This window comes from Xyrauchen texanus, chromosome 10 (assembly GCF_025860055.1).
Source record: "Xyrauchen texanus isolate HMW12.3.18 chromosome 10, RBS_HiC_50CHRs, whole genome shotgun sequence".
Taxonomy (NCBI): domain Eukaryota; kingdom Metazoa; phylum Chordata; class Actinopteri; order Cypriniformes; family Catostomidae; genus Xyrauchen; species Xyrauchen texanus.
In genome coordinates this window covers 15,788,154-15,804,922 of record NC_068285.1, presented here as the reverse complement: position 1 = coordinate 15,804,922, position 16,769 = coordinate 15,788,154, and the positions used below count along the sequence as shown (strand labels likewise).

The following is a 16,769-nucleotide window of genomic DNA, read 5'->3' as shown; positions in this document are numbered from 1 at the left end:
CACAAAGACAATGTTAAGCTTCATTTAACAAACAACAGCTTTCAACTGTGTTTGATATAATGGCAAATGATTTTCTAGTACCAAATGATCAATTTATCATGATTACTCAAGGATAAGGTGTTGGAGTGATGACTGCTGGAAATGGGGGCTGTCTAGATTTGATCAAATATTTTTTTCAAATAGTGATGGTGCTGTTTTTCATCAGTAATGTTCTGACTGTTCTTCGTGATCAGTTGAATGCTACTTTGGTGAATTAAAGCACCAATTTCCTTTGGAAGCATTATTATATACATTATTCTAAACTGTTGGCTGCCAGTGTATGTACATACTATATTCTGTATATACATGTCTATGTATACATGCACCCCCCCTCTCGGCCGAATACTTGAGCAATTACTTCGAGTACTTGTGTGTCTTTGTGGGACTGGTCTTTAGCCTAATAAACAACACCTAAACCATTATTATTATGGTTTAGGATATGTGACTCATGTTTTGCGCTGTTATTGGATAAAAGCATTTTAATAAATGTTTTTAACAACCATGTGTCATTAAACAATTTGTGGATTAGGGCTGAAATAGTCTGCGTTATCGAAATGTTGGCAATAGAGATGTCCTGTTCGATCGGCCGCCGATCAAAATCGGCCGATATTCGTCTTAAATCCGTGATTGGCGATCGGCCGATTGTGTCTAGATTTATGGCCGATCTTTTTTGCAGCATGCAGGCGTTCACACATACACTGCTCCTCTAATGAATGAGTGCTTTCTCAGCCCTTGAAGCATGACAGAATGGCCTTTGGAGGGTGAGTTGTTGGCGAAACTGTATTCACAAGTTTAAACTTTCAGACATGATATAATTGAGATGAATATGCCGGTTTGTTTTGAAAAATTTGTAAGAATTACATGCGTGTGAATATTAATTTGCCCATTTTCTAGACTCGTTATGGTAGTTATTCTGACTCATTGCACAGTGAACAGGAAGAAGATATAGAGGATGCTAACAGGTTTACTGCTAACTTAATTAAACAACAAATAAACATGCAAATACATGACGTGAGTTGTGACAATCAGACGTTGTGTTGAGTGATAGAGACTGTTTGAGCAATCGTGAGAGATTTTAGCTTTATTTAACATGAGTGCTCTCTGTGTCAAAGACCTGCACTCTTCAGGTGCTCTCAATATCTCATCATCAGTCACTCATCCCAATTTAAATCAGATTAATGTTGGTCACAATACCACTAATAATAAATATAACGGTTTAACCTTCAATAATGACATCGCGTCTTCATGCATTTGCTTAATAATTAGTGATTTGTGTTACAGCAAATCTCAAAGACAGTAAACAGACCATAGATATTAATGATTTCTCACTGGAGCAGTTTTAGAGCTTGTTATGAATATATTTTTATTATTTTTGAATGTATCTCGCGGTGTGTGATGCTTTTATGGTTTTTACTGGATGTCAGTATGTCACAATGGCGTTTTGATTTTGACAACAGAACTATTAATAACTGTTTCATTATTGTTGAATTGGGCCAGAATTTTAAACTTTCCAAACAGCCTAAAAAGGGATGTAGACTGCAAAGTATGAGGGAATTATACAAAAACACAAAATAAGTAAAGAAGCATTGTTTTCGTGAAAGTGGAGTAGACATTTGCCGATATTCAATAATAAGGTATACCGTGATAATTAACATGCACATTATTGTTATCATGAGCACCTAAAAATACAGTGAAAATGTCTTGATGGCGTATTTACCAGATTGTTTAGATTTTTCTGAATACACTGTAGCATTTCCATCAAAAATCAACATTCCCAACACTCTAAATCAAACAGTAATTGGATGGCATACCAAATTACTAGGAAACTCTTAACATTCATTTTTCATTTAAACTTCTCCCTCAAAATGTTACTATTGTTGTTACTTGTTCATCTCCAATGAAAATAAACCATAATACATTTTATTAGATAAATGCTAACTAGATGAATTGGACTCAGACACTTGAAGCCACAATGTCTATTTGAATCTTATATGGTTTGATCTTTGCAGAGTTACTTTCATTGTGATCTTTTTAACTTAAAAAGTACAAAAAAATCAACCAAATCGTATTATACATCAAAGTTTATTTATCTTACAACCCGTTTTGTAATTCAATACACAATGATACCGTGATAAATACTTAAGCAATTATCGTGATATGTAAATTTCAAACCATCACATCTATAAAGAGGAGCTGGCATTCCTCTGGGGCATTGCATTTAAATAGTTTAACTTGGGTCCAATGTTTTGGGTAGCCTTCCACAAGCTTCTTACAATAAGTTGCTGGAATTTTGTCCCATTCCTCCAGACAGAACTGGTGTAACTGAGTCAGGTTTGTAGGCATCCTTGCTCACACGCTTTTTCAGTTCTGCCCACAAATTTGGATTGGATTGAGGTCACGGCCTTGTGATGGCCTCTCCAATACCTTGACTTTGTTGTTCTTAAGCCATTTTGCCACAACTTTGGAGGTATGCTTGGGGTCATTGTCCATTTGGAAGACCCATTTGAGACTGAGCTTTAACTTCCTGGCTGATGTCTTGAGATGTTGCTTCAATATATCCACATCATTTTCCTTACTCATGATTAAATATTTTTGGTGAAGTACACCAGTCCTTCCTGCAGCAAAGCACCCCCACAACATGATGCTGCCACCCCCATGCTTCAAGGTTGGGATGGTGTTCTTCAGCTTGCAAGCCTCACCCTTTTTCCTCCAAAAATAACAATGGTCATTATGTCCGAACAGTTCAATTAATGTTTCAGCAGACCAGAGGACTTTTCTCCACATATTAAGATCTTTGTCCTAGTATTCACTTGCAAACTGTAGTCTGGCTTTTTATGGCAGTTGTGGAGCATTAGAGCTGAGCAGCCTTTCAGGTTATGTCAATATAGGACTTATTTTACTGTGGATATAGATACTTGTCTACCTGTTTCCTCCAGCATCTTCACAAGGTCCTTGGCTGTTGTTCTGGGATCTATTTGCACTTTTCGCATCAAACTACATTCATCTCTAGGAGACCGAATTAGTCTCCTTCCTGAGTGGTGTGATGGCTTTGTGGTCCCATAGTGTTTATACCTGTGTACTATTGTTTGTACAGATAAACGTGGTACCTTCTGGCATCCCAAGGATGAAGCAGACTTGTGGAGGTCCACAATTTTTTTCCTGAGGTCTTTGCTGATTTCTTTGAATTTTCCCATTATGTCAAGCAAAGAGGCACTGAGTTTGAAGGTAGTCCTTAAAATACATCTAGTTCGATACACCTCCAATTCAGTGCACCTCATATCAGAAGCTAATTGTCTAAAGGCTTGACATAATTTTATGGAATCTTCCAAGCTACTTAAAGGCACAGTTAACTTGTGTATGTACATTTCTGACTCACTGGAATTGTGATAAAGTTAATTTAAAGTGAAACAATCTTGTCTGTAAACAATTGTTGTAAAAATTACACGTTACATGCAAAGTAGATGTCCTAAATGAAAAACTATAGTTTGCTAATTTGAAATCTGTGGAGTGGTTAAAAAAATTAGGTTTAATGACCTAAGTGTATGTAAACTTCTGACTTCTTCAACTGTTTGTGTGTGTGTGTGTGTGTGTGTGTGTGTGTGTGTGTGTGTGTGTGTGTGTGTGTGTGTGTGTGTATATATGTATATATATAATTAGTTCAGTCTCAAGCTCTAACTCGTTTGAAATCTTGGCTAAAATGACTTCATATAATGCAGCTCTGGACATGTTGATCATAATGTTCTATTTGCGAAGTGCTTTAGTACCTTTTATGCAGTGCTAAATAGGATTAGCGTAGTCAAGATAGCATCTTATTCAATAGAAAATTATTTATTTCCTCATGTAAACAGTGATCAGCTAAAATTTAATGTGATGGGGGTCCCACAAGGTTCTAGTCTAGTTTTTATTTTTTATTCAATAATTATATTTTTTGGAAATATTTTCCAAAACATCGGTTTAAATGATCATAACTACTGTAATAACTGGCAATTAGGTAACTTGTTGAATTTCTTTTTACAGTATTAGACTATAATAGTGCACCCAAAAATGAAAATTCTCTCATTGTTGACTCAGTCATGCCATTCTAGATGTGTATGACTTTCTTTTTCAGAGGAACACAAACAAAGATTTTTAGAAGAATATCTCAGCTCTGTAGGTCCATACAATTCAAATGAGTGGTGATCAAAACTTCGAAGCTCCAAAAAGCACAAAGTTAGCATAAAATTAATTCTTACCACTCTAGTGGTTTAAGCAATGTCTTCTGAAACAATCCAATCTGTTTTGGGTGAGAACAGACCAAATATAACTCATTTTTCACTATACATCTTGCTATTGCAGTTTCTAAACACAATCATGAATTCAAGCTCGATTACACTTCCTATCGCCATCTGTGCATAATTTCTTTACGTGCTTTTTGGAGCTTCAGATTTTTGTTCACCATTCACTGCTGTGCAGTGTGTGTAAACTTCACTCCCCTGGCCTCAAGAGTGACTGACGCTAGAAGCTGTAGCCTTTTGCTCCGTTAGCGCACCCGCCTCTCATACGGTTGACGCCGGTTCAAATCCCGCTTGGAGCGGGTCTACTGGTTACACTTGCACTGTATGGACCTTCAGAGTTGAGATTTTCTTCTAAATATCTTGTGTTCTGCAGAAGAAAAATCATACACATATTGGGATGGCATGAGGGTGAGTAAATGATGAGAGACATTTCATTTTTGGGTGAACTATTTCTTTAGAGCTCTAAACTCTAACACAAGACAAAGAAGAAACCAGAGTGATTGTCGAGAAAGTCCTATGAGAGAAAACTTATTTTCTACAAAGCCTTAGTGTGTAGTTAGGCCATTTTATAATTTGTCGCCTACATTTTACTGTCACTAAAATAGTCTAAAACAATGTCAAAGGACTCTGTTTGGCTGTTTCTGAATGTCTGAAAAGATCTTTGTTTTTATGAAACCTATTGTAATTCCTTCCAGTGCCATGAAGGATTCTAAAATGATCAAGTCTGTGGGAAGGATCTTGTCCATTTGGGAGGAGAGAAATGTGTATTCAGAGGAGTTCATCGGCCAGCTGAGGAACGGATTAGTTCAGACAGAAGAACCACCAAAAGGTCAGACTTGCATACCAAGCCAACAACTAAAATCAGTTACTTATCAGAAAAGGAAAGTACAGGAAACAAAACATGGATTGTGAATTTAATAGTGCCCTTTAGAAGTATAATTAGAGGCTTACGACTGTGTTTTGAAGTCTTGTGCATTTAAACACCATAAAAGACAGATTCACATATACTTTTGATATTCGTGAGGTGTAATTAAAATTTCACTGCCATTGCTTTTTTTCCAGTTTCAGCTCCTGCCAGCTCCAAAGCTGCCCTGAAATCCAAGATTGTGGCTGAGTTTGTGGTAAATAAATAGTCTATATTTAGAGTTTACATTGGAACAAATGTTTGTGTTTTTTAAATATAATTCCCTTTTGTATTACTCCTAACATTGCATTTTTTTTTTTTTTTTTACCCATCAAGCCCTCAGCATTTATCGAGCATCTGTCCAAGTACAGAAACTCCATGGATGACATTGAACAAAAAGAGAAACAGTTAGCAGCCATGCGTGTGGATGTATGCAGTACAGAGGCTCTGAAGAAACTGAAAGGTCACTAAACCAAGAAGCCTTTTCAGATTATGAATTTGTATTTTTTCCCAAATGTTCATGTTTTCCTTCTGCATTTCACTTCTCAGACAAGGCAGGAGGTAAGAGGTTCTCCAGGGATTTTGAAGATGGGAGCGCAAAGCTTCAGGAGTTTGTCTCTTTTCTGGATGGAGAGGTCAAAAAAGGCCCTCCCTTAATGGAGGCTCTAGAGAACGCAGACATATTCTACGAGATGCAATATAAAGAGGTCAAGATTGTCGCTAAAGTGAGTGTTTTGAAGTCGTTTGGTTTTTAAGTGGGTATACATTTTGGGTGCCTCCCAAGAGTTCATGTTGCTTATGGTTTGATTCCCAGAGAACACACATACTGATAACAATTTATAAAAATATATAAACAAAATAAATGTGTAAAGTCGTAAAATTGTATTCAGCTCAACAGCTTTGAAAGGATATGCTTAGCTGTAGTCATTGAACACGATTCTTGACAACATAAGCTAAACAGGTTGCTAACACTTCTTAAAATAATGTACCAATTTGTAAGAGGCAAGTACAGATTTTGTTGTTTACACATTAGCCATTGGAAAATCCCTCTCTGGGAGATTAGAATGAGTATGGAGAACAATCAGGTCATTTCAAATTAAATGGGCTAGTAGGAAATAAGTGAAATGTTATATTTCCAAAAAGCACTTTATGAAATCAAATTATCTCCATTTGGTTCTACAAGAGCTCATAATCTCTCCTTGCTCATAGCAGCTTGAGGCCTTCCACCAAACTCATTAACTGTTGCTCATCACAAAAAATAGCTTTATATTTGTAATCTGCATAAAATAGCCATTTCAGAATTAATGACCAAATGCTCATTTTTGGAGGACAAAATGTCGGGTGTGACTTGAATTTATCCATCAGAGAATTTGATTGGATTGTGAAAGTTGAACAGTTATATCTATATGACTGAGGAGGGGTTGAAAAATAAAAGTGCTTGTTTCAGAAATGGTAGAAGGGGCCGTTCAGACTAAACTCATTATTGCGCAAAAACAAAATAGCAGTGCAGTGAATAAAATATAATGCCTTGTCTCGTGGCACATCTTCAGGGCTGGCCCAAAGTAGATTTTCAAAATGGGGCCCTCCTACCTTCAAGTACACCTATAAATTGAGCAAATAAACAAGTCCATTTATTTCAAAGCATAATGCTTAAAAATGCTAAACTATCAGCTGTAATTTATCAGAACAGGTAGGTATAACTACTTCATAAGTGCATAAAGAAAAAAATAATTTAACCAAACACACATCACTTGCACAAATTAATACATATATTTCATGAAATGTTAGGTATGGTACGGAACACTTGATGTAAATAGTGGCATAATATTGTATTTGCACCCTGGTGTATGATAAAACAGTATATAATCTAATTAGTAGGCTATTGAGACGGAACTTAACGACATCGCTGCAGCGGGAAGAAACACATGGTGTGTCACATAAGGGTACCTTGTCACTGTTGTCTTCAAATGCCAAGAGTGGCATTAGGAGTGCAGTTTCTTCAGGTCCAGGAAACGTATTACCGCGACCCTCGTTCCACTGGCCCTTGAGATGCCGAGCTGCTAGATAAAGCTGCAAACCACACATTTCATACGTACATGTGCACTACCTAACGTTTTGTGATCACATGGAAAATGTTGTGTTTATTATCAGTGACATCACAGTCCCCATTTTATTTAGACCTATTTATTCAGCAGGGCCGGCGAACGTTTTTTAAAGGGATATTTTACCCCAAAATGAAAATTCTCTCTTCATTTACTCGCCCCTCATGCCATCCCATATGTGGATAACTTTCTTCTGCAGAACACAAACAAAGATTTTTAGAAGAATGTTTCAGCTCTGTTGGTCCTCACAATGCAAGTGAATGTGACTAGAACTTTGAAGTCCCAAAAGGCAGTATAAAAGTAACCCATACGACTCCAGTGGTTAAATCCATATCTTCTGAAGCTATATGATAGGTGTAGGTGAGAAATAGATCAATATTTAAGTGCTTTTTTAACTGTAAATCTACACTATCATTAACGCATCCTGGAGTGGAATTGACTTTCATTTTCAGCCACCTACTGGTTGGGGCCGGTCAAAGGTGGAGATTGAAAGTAAAAAAGGACTTAAATATTTTTGTTTCTCACCCACACCTATCATATTGCTTCTGAAAATATGGATTTAACCACTGGAGTCATATGGATTACTTTTATGCCTCCATGTCATTTTTGGACCTTCTGAGTCCTGGTCACCATTCACTTGCATTGTATGGACCTACAGAGCTAAGATATTCTTCTAAAAATCTTAATTTGTGCTCTGCAAAAGAAAGTCACATATGGGATGGCATGAGGGTGAGTAAATGAATAAAGAATTTTCAGTTTTGGGTGAACTATCTCTTTAACTTAAAAGCGGTGCACCTGTGCGAGATGCTGAAAAAAACAGCAAGATGGGGTACAGCAGTCACAGACGTCCATCTTCTGTGTTCTTGCATGGAAAAACTACTTAAAACAGTGCATAAAGACACAAATCAGTTGTGTGAACACCTTAAGTTTACATTTTGATGAAAAAAAGGCAAGCATTTTTCTTTTAAATTATGACCACCAATTAATTTTTGATAATCAGAACAGGGGTGTGTATTACAGTAAATAGAGGCACTTTTGATTTCATGTTTACATTAAATATACTTTTATTAAAGGGGTCATGACATGAGGAATTAAATTTTTCCTGATCTTGTCACATGTAATTCATTGTACAATAAAAGCATACTGTAAATTTCAGAACTCAAAATTTCCTCACTGCAAAAATAAAATGTTCAATTTGGATGGAAACTGTTGTGATGTCGCACTGTGGTAGATATTTGCAACTGACCACCTCCACGACAACACATCAACCAATGCTTTACCTTCACTTCTGTAGCCTGCCCAGTAGTGGTGAGAATTCAGTTGACAGGTTAGTCAACAGCAGACATCCTATCATAACAGTGGGTGTTTACTGTCAAATCTTAAAGGAGAAGCAGCACTAAAAGTGGTAGTTTCTGACAGAGGGTCAAAATGATCATGTTTTACACATTTGTGTGTTTTTGTTTTGTTTTTAACCTCAAGGAACATATTAAAATAATAAAAAAGGCATGTCATGACCCCTTCAAGATTAAAAAGAATGTAATAATTTTGAAAACCTTTGGACAATTATGTGGCAATTTTGTGAATGTAAAAGTTTAATTATTTAGTTATCTAAACCTCTTTTCAAATCATTCCTTTCCAGGCCTATGAGACGTTTGCAAACCGAGTTTCACACCTAAAGTGTAAGCTCGATGCACTGAAGGCTATGCTTCCCGATCCCAATGACTCGCCCATCCCTTCCCCCATTGAAGATGCCCCTTCGCCCACAGGCTCAGAGTCGCCCTTCCATTCCCTGGGTAAGATTGGTATCCCAGACCCAGAGCTGGATGGACAGGCAATGGAGGAAGACATGATTGCTTTGGGTGATGCTCCCAGCCCTCTCTCATCTGTTGGGGGTTCCCCAAAACCTGGTGACCCGTTGGGAGACAAAGACAATCGTGATGTAGAGGACATGGAGCTCTCGGATGTAGAGGAGACTGAAACACCTGCCATCATAGGTACAATATGACCTTTTACCAAGTGTGATGAGGAGGTGCTGAATCAGCTAATCAGCGGGAGAGAGCGAGATAAAGGGGAGCCGGAGATGCCAGTTCGAGAGAGAGATGCACGTGGCCATGTTGCATGTGTTTCTGTGTTTGTTCATGTTTGTTTTATGTTGGGTTTCTTATTAAACTTTTACTTTTCAGCTGGTTCACACTTCCTCCTTGCCCGTCCTTAACTGTTACAGTTAAGGATAGGCAATGTTGGGTGTGACTTGATTTTATCCATCAGGGAATTTGATTGGATTGTGAAAGCTGAACAGTTAGTACTATATGAATGAGGAGGGGTTGATAAATAAAAGTGCTTGTTTAAGAAATGGTGGAAGAGGCCGTTCAGACCAAATGCATTATTGTGCAAAAAAAAAGCTAGCCATGTAGTGTATCAAATATAATGCCGTGTCTCGTGGCACATCTTCAGGGCCGGCCCTAAGCAGACACAGCACACATGCAACTTGTCAGCGTGCATCTCTCTCTCAACCTGGCACCTCCGGCTCCCCTTTAGCTTGCTCTCCCGCTGATCAGCTGATTCAGCACTTGCCTTGCATAGTCACGGACCAGCCACGCCATCCTCCTTGTCACACTAAGTTATATTTCACACATAGCATGGTTTTCATAGGTAGTACTTCTGATTATTTTTGGCTATATTAAGTTTCAAAAGTTAAAGTTGGTTTTAAAGTTTATGAAGTCTGATGATTAAATAGACAGAATTAGAGAGTCCTATTTTTTTTTTCTTTAATTTTTTTTTTCTTCCACCAGTAGAGGAACATGTGGTTCCTGCTGTTGTGTCCAAGCCATCCTCTGTTACTGAGAATGTCACAGAATCTTTACAAAATAAGGAAGGCACTCCAACAAAAAAGACCACAGCCCCATCGGTGACGGGTCCCTCAACAACACAGTCACTGCCAGTGAACCTTGCTGGCGTTGATCTAGGCAAGATCAGCTCCATCCTGAGCACAATCACAAACGTTATGAAGAATTCAGGTGAGACTATGTAGTTAGTATGTATTTGTACAGTACTTTATACACAGGGTTGCGCAGGTGCAAACTGGTCGTAGCTGTGGCCCTGTGGTAAGCCATGGTCTCCACACTAATATACTGTCCCCTCTGTAATGTCGGTCAGTACACAAGTAGGGTTTATATATATATATATATATATATATATGTATATATATATGTGTTTATATTTTAATGCAGTGCTTGTCAACTGGTGGGTCGTAACTCAGATATGGGTTGCAGGTGTGTTTGGATAGGGTCACGGACAGCAGTAAAAGAATAGTGGCAGGGTTCTTCCTTAATTAACTTTTTTTGGCAGCAACCCAAATCATTCATGCGCACTGAAATGCTTCTCACCTGAAACGCTCATCGCAGTGCGTTTAAAGCCTGTTTTTTGTGTGTCATGTGAGTGTGCCTTCACCGAAACAATCGCGACCAGTGATCTGCTCTGCTCTGCTCTATTCTACTGTATCTCTTGATCACCTGCCTGCCAAACGGGTTTCCCTTGATATTGTGGTGCAGGCCACAAAACTGATGCAACCTATTTGAATTCTAATCAGAATTTTCAAGTTTAAAGTGTTCTGGAGGAAGTCAAACATCTCCACGGACATGCTAAACAACACTGAGGAGGAAATGAGACAACGCTGTTCCATGTGCCAAAATAATGTTTTTCAAATTACACATCACTCTTAATAAAATTGATCATGATTTTACAGTAGTTAACCGTAACTGATATTGCTGACAAATGGCCCTTTCACACCATAGCAATGCAAATATTTGTTGACAGCAAATTCATGCTTGTACAATAGGTGGCACAATGCAAAAAGCAAACATTGCCAACCCAACTGCAAGATTAGGACTCTGTCTAATATCTGCATTAAAAATAACAACCTGTTGAAAACTGTTCAACTTTAACAGACTTATAACTGTAAAGAAACCAGCAGGAATACAAGGCACCACTTTCTGTTTTCACTCATGATACTGTGCTCCGTTTATCAGTGTGCTGCTTAACAAATCATTTATCAATATCAAACCCACAGTGTGTACTGTATCGTGAGGTGGATGGCAAAACACCCATGCTTACTAAGGTTACCACGTTAACCTGAAGGAAGAACAGACAGACATGCGTTGTGCACATGCTTTCATTGAGTTGGGCAGCAATTTTGATTAGATTTTGATTTGATTAGATTCAGCAATGTTTTGTAGATTTTGTAACATTATTTTATAACCGCCTATAATAATGATTAGATGATACACTGGAAGAACGAGACGCAAAGACTTTAGTCAGACATGTCATTGTATGCACAGTTATGTACATGCCATTGCCCCTCGAGTACTCGAGTAGACAAAATGACCAAAATGCCCATCTCTAGTTTGAATGTAGAATTGTGTATTCAAAGATTATTTTGTTTTTCTTTGCAGCTGTAGGAGTTAGTCCCGTGTCTCTGTCTTCCCCAAGCATACCCTCCACTCCAATCTCAACTCTGAAGATTCCCCCTACTGCTTCTCCTTCTGCCAACCCACTGGCCAGCTTTCTCTCTAGGGTGGACATCAACACCAACACCCTACTCAGTGTCCTATCCAAAACACAATCCCAAGGTGGTCTTCAGGGTGAGAAATGGGAAAGCAAAGTGTTTTGAGAAACAAAAGTATCAAGATTTGCTAAATTCAGTTAAAAGTCAACATGAAATCAAAGTTATTTACTTTCTTAAGACATGTTCTTAGTCCTATTGTGCATAATTTCTTTGAGGCATGTAATTCCAAAGAAAAGTATTTGTTACCATTATAATCTTTCATCAATATATGTCATAATTTGCTCCGCAAGTGAGACTGGCAACTCCATGCCTTGTTTTTCAGACCCTTCCCTTTAACCACCTGTCATACAGAGTCCATGCCCACTAGTAGATTCTAGCATGTAATTACCACTTTTCATGATCCAATCCATTGCTGATGGATAAAATCAAGTCCTACCATGTGTTTTCACTTGGAAAAACGTTAAATTATAAAAGTAAAATTGATTGCAAATAATTGCGAGTCATGTTGACTTTAAAGATTGTTGTATGTTCAAGCTGTTTAAAGGTACACTGTGGAGGATTTTCTTGTTTATTAAATGTTTTAAAAAAAATTATAAAAACACCATTGTTGATCTGTTACATAAACAAAACAAAATTGCATTGCTTTACCCTGAGGCTAGTGCCTCATCAAGCCACCCTATTGTTGGCAAAAGAAGTTCCTCTCGGTTTTCAAATCGCTGGGACCAGATTGTATACACCCGCTGTCGTATTGGTCACTCCAGGTTGACACAAGTTTTTAATATTAGGAGAAGATGCATCAAACTTGTACCTTCTGCCAGAATCCATTATCCCTGAAACATGTTTTATTTGACTGTACTGCTCTTAACCCCGTGAGAAACCTTTTTTATTCAGTCCGCACACTGGGCGAAATTAACAAAATCAAACCGTACGCAATTTTTAAAACCGTACGTATTTTAAAAACCTTTTATAGAATTGCTCACACATTTCTCGCCATGGAAATAGCCATAGAAGCTGGCATGGTGTTAAAAACAAACAAACAACTAGTGTAATCCTACAGTTAGTATTAACAAGTGAGTTGTCCAGTTCAATTTGGTGCGAAATGTCAGGCATCTGTCAGTCGTTTGTGTGTTTTTTACGTCACACAGAAGAAATGCTACTTAGTTGCTCAGACACATATTTTTCAGATATGCAGATCTTGTAGGACTTTCTTTTTAATGTCAGCGACTCTTGGTATAGCTTGTCAGATCCGCTCGGATATGGTGATCACAGGCAACCATGAGTATACCTCAAACCATCAGATTCTGTCATCTGCGTAGAATGGCAGTGCTGAAGAACAACTGTTGTAAAAAAAGCAAGTAACTTGAAATTTTGTTTAATGTTGGTAAAGAGCCCATAATTTTGTGTAGATGTTGGTAAAGAGCCCATAATTCCATAGTGTACCTTTAAGCAATGCTGTTAAGCAATGCTGTTAAGGCCTTTGCCTACTTCTGACAAGAAAAACACACCAAGCACATGATAATGTTAGAAAAGGCTTGTATGATTGAGTTAGTAAATGTAATTTTTTTAAATCCATCTGCTGACCCTTGCGTCCCTACCCCCTACTTTTCTCTTTCTGTAATTTTTGCACCAGGTCTTTCGTCTTTACTAAACAACCAATCAGCAAAGACCACCTCAACTTCAGCTTCAAATCCTCAAAAACCATACCTCACCCCTCCATTAACAGCACATGCTCAACCACCTCCTAAAGTCATACCAACTTCATCTGGTGACACATTGGCCAGAGATCCTACCCCTCAAGTATGTGTGGATCCCACGTCTACTCAATCCGATATGATGAACGAGAAAGTAAATCCCAACTCCTCTGTCAACTCCACCCTGGACTCCAAGATCGACAACATCCTCCAAGGGCACTCATCTCTAAAAGGATTTAATTTGGGCTTCCCATCTGTTCTGCCATGGCCAAAGGGAACTGTTGATAGCCCCTTAGCAAATGCAGAGAACCTTGGTGGAACCCCCGTAAGGGACGAGGCTGGTTCCACACCAACTCAAGATGAGATTATGGATGTCCCAATATCAGAGCCCTTTCTGTATCAGCAGGGACAAATAGCATCTACAGATGCTAAATCTACATTCTCACTTCCATCTCAACCAGAACAACATTTTCATTCTGATCCAAGATCACAAGCTGGTACAGAAATTCACCAGAACATTGTACAAGCAGAAAAGGCCTCCCAAAGCTCCGTGCCCTCTCTCGCAGGGGCAGAAGCCAACCGGCGTCAACTTATCAAAGCAATGGGCTCTACTTCTGTGCCCAGCAACCAGCAACATTCAAGTGACAAACCTGGTGCCATACATCAGGAGCCAAGACGAAATACTGCAATCAGTGATGCAGGACGAGAAGGTAACTTGTATGGTGAGATGTATCGAGATGGTCAAGTGCAGCAAGTGATGGCCAACTCGGGCCCGTATGGAGCAGAGTCGTACCACACCCAAGATACAAGACAGAATCTTGCCGAGCCTACCTTCTTCACCTCACCTCTACCACCTATCCCAAACCTTCCACCTCCACCTCAAGACTTCTTGCCTCCAGCTTCTTCCTTGAGGCCAGGCGGTTCTCACATTCACATGAATTTGGAAGAAACTTACAGTGAAGCTGAAGCAGGTGTTGGTGGCTCGTATGGCCCAAACTCTAATTATGATGAGCATTTATCTCATGAGGTTCCAAACAGGGAGCCTTTCCATCCACATGGGGATGGGGCATCTTACTCTGCTATTCCACCAAACCATATCCCCAAAATCCCACCCAATGAGACTGTAGATTACAACCATCAACATCTAACAAGAGTGCCTCTGCAGCACCCTCCAAGTATGCCACGCCACCACATTGAGTCTCCTCCTGTAAGGGGCTACCATGATGACCGAAGCCCTCCACAACCCTTGGCTGATGATCCGTACTTTGACCCATACTATGATCATCCACCTCGTAGCCCCTCTCCACCTCACTATGACATGCACTCTGTTTCCCCTGGTGCACATGAGTATTTCCCTAAAGAGATACCACCTCACTATCCAGAACACAGGGTTCGCCCTCACCTAGAGCACAGGCCTCGGCCTCCCCACCATGTCCGTGCACCTCACCCTGGGCACTATCCACCACCTCGGCCCTTCCGTCGACCACCGCCAGTTCCATATGACCATGTACCACCCTTCCCTAGAGGCAAGCATCCTGGTCCACCTTTTGGAGGACCTCCTAGAGGTGCTGGTCCTTTTTATCCTCCTAAAAGGCCTTTCCTTCCTCCACGTTACTGAATTGTTGCTTATTGTGGTTCTTAAGCTCAAGTGTAGTGTTGATTGCATGTCGCAATGAGCAGTTGAGCTGAACATGAAGAAGTCCATGTGCTGTTACATTGGATTATCAAAAAGATAAAAGGTTGGACAACAGCACAAAAGCGATGATGCTTCACAAGATCACAATAGAGATAAGAGCTAATTTATTCAAGCAACTGGATGTGCAAGCAGATAACACCTTGGTGTACATGTGACTGTCAAGATCTGAGGAAAAATGGAGTTATTAAGAGCGGCAAGATGAAGTCAAGCAGTACTGGAGCTGAAAATGGAAAGTATCTCTGGCGAGGAATGCTTGCTGATGGAATGACATGGAATCTGAAGACAAAGACAAAACAAGAGGTGGTTATTCTATTTCACTTCATTAATTGTTTATTTTCCTATAGTTTTTGATTCCAGTTCTATGTAAAGTTAAAATCAAAGTTTAACACAATTTGTCCTTTCCCTTGCTTGGAATGCTCGTGCACATGTCTCGCGTATATATTTTTGGAAAAAACACAAATGTTTTTGTTTTTTTGGTTCAACATTTAATTAAGGCTGAATGTATATTTTTTTACTATACAGTTTAGTTCTACTTATCAAGCTATGTTGTAATGCAGAGCTGGTAGTTTTGATTCACCACATGTTGTTTTGTACATGTAATTAAATGTACCTCTAACAGGTAGTTAAGCTTCATTATCGTCTGTCGTGGAGAAACAGCAATGTAGAGAAAAAGTTAATTTTACAGTTGAGGTAAGACACTGAGGTGTAAAGAGGCGAGCCATTTTTTCCTAAAATGGCAGAAGATGCAGAAGACAAGAAGCTGATTTATTATCGTGAAGAATCATCGTGGCCTCCCTCAGTTCCCTGAGGCTTTTACTGTACTGATTAAATAAAGATGTGTTTGGAAAAAAAACCACAGTGGGGGAGTACGGTCTCAACCATCATGTCTTTGATTCTTTTCATCTCCGTTGCATCAGTGACTGATTTCTTTTGCTTTTCTCAGTATCGCAAATACAATACATATTCACATCAATAAAACACGATCAATAAAATATGATTAACACTTATGCAGATATCTTATTGTAGTTGCATGACTGCATGACAAGGTTTGTCCTACACCAAGCACCAAGTTATGTTTAGTATCCAGATCCAAAATCTTACGTTTTACCTGAAAATATAAATATTTATCAGGACTATTGTAAACATACCTACTCAAATGATATTTGGACAATACTACAGTTACATTTGAACAGACTGAACAGGTTAATGTAGGATATTCTTATGGCATGCGAGTTTGCAATAATCATGGTACAGGTCCATTGTAGATTTTTATATTCAGGTTTATTCATACTACATCAGTAGACATTACATCAATTCGTTGCACACCGTTACCACAAAATATAACAATGCAGGGTGTAGAAAAGATACACAGAACACATAGTTATCAATATCTAAGTGTATAATACTTAAATGAGTAATCATACATATAATTTATGTGATTTTAGTTGTATTGTTAGACGTGTTACATTTTAAAAATTTGCTATTAAGAAATTACAATT

General features: G+C 38.7%; 2 protein-coding genes across 5 annotated transcripts in view; both read left to right on the top strand.

Moving 5' to 3' along the window:
- Positions 1–15,219, top strand: part of LOC127650594 (regulation of nuclear pre-mRNA domain-containing protein 2-like) — a 48,437-nt gene extending 33,218 nt beyond the window's left edge. The window contains exons 3-10 of one of the 2 annotated variants that reach the window (XM_052136097.1): positions 5,009–5,142; positions 5,376–5,434; positions 5,554–5,680; positions 5,767–5,942; positions 8,959–9,313; positions 10,115–10,336; positions 11,771–11,959; positions 13,514–15,219. In XM_052136097.1, coding sequence (XP_051992057.1) covers positions 5,009–5,142; positions 5,376–5,434; positions 5,554–5,680; positions 5,767–5,942; positions 8,959–9,313; positions 10,115–10,336; positions 11,771–11,959; positions 13,514–15,192 — 2,941 coding nt within the window. In that variant the 3' untranslated portion in view covers positions 15,193–15,219. Of the gene's footprint in view, positions 1–5,008; positions 5,143–5,375; positions 5,435–5,553; positions 5,681–5,766; positions 5,943–8,958; positions 9,314–10,111; positions 10,337–11,770; positions 11,960–13,513 lie in introns of both variants that reach the window. The other variant, XM_052136096.1, reaches the window with a different exon arrangement.
- Positions 15,220–15,429: 210 nt separating this feature from the next.
- LOC127650598 (CUGBP Elav-like family member 3) overlaps positions 15,430–16,769 on the top strand; it is a 52,049-nt gene continuing 50,709 nt past the window's right edge. For all 3 annotated transcript variants that reach the window (XM_052136107.1, XM_052136106.1, XM_052136105.1), the window contains exon 1: positions 15,430–15,570. The gene's annotated coding sequence lies outside the window, so the exon portion shown is untranslated. The remainder of the gene's footprint in view (positions 15,571–16,769) is intronic.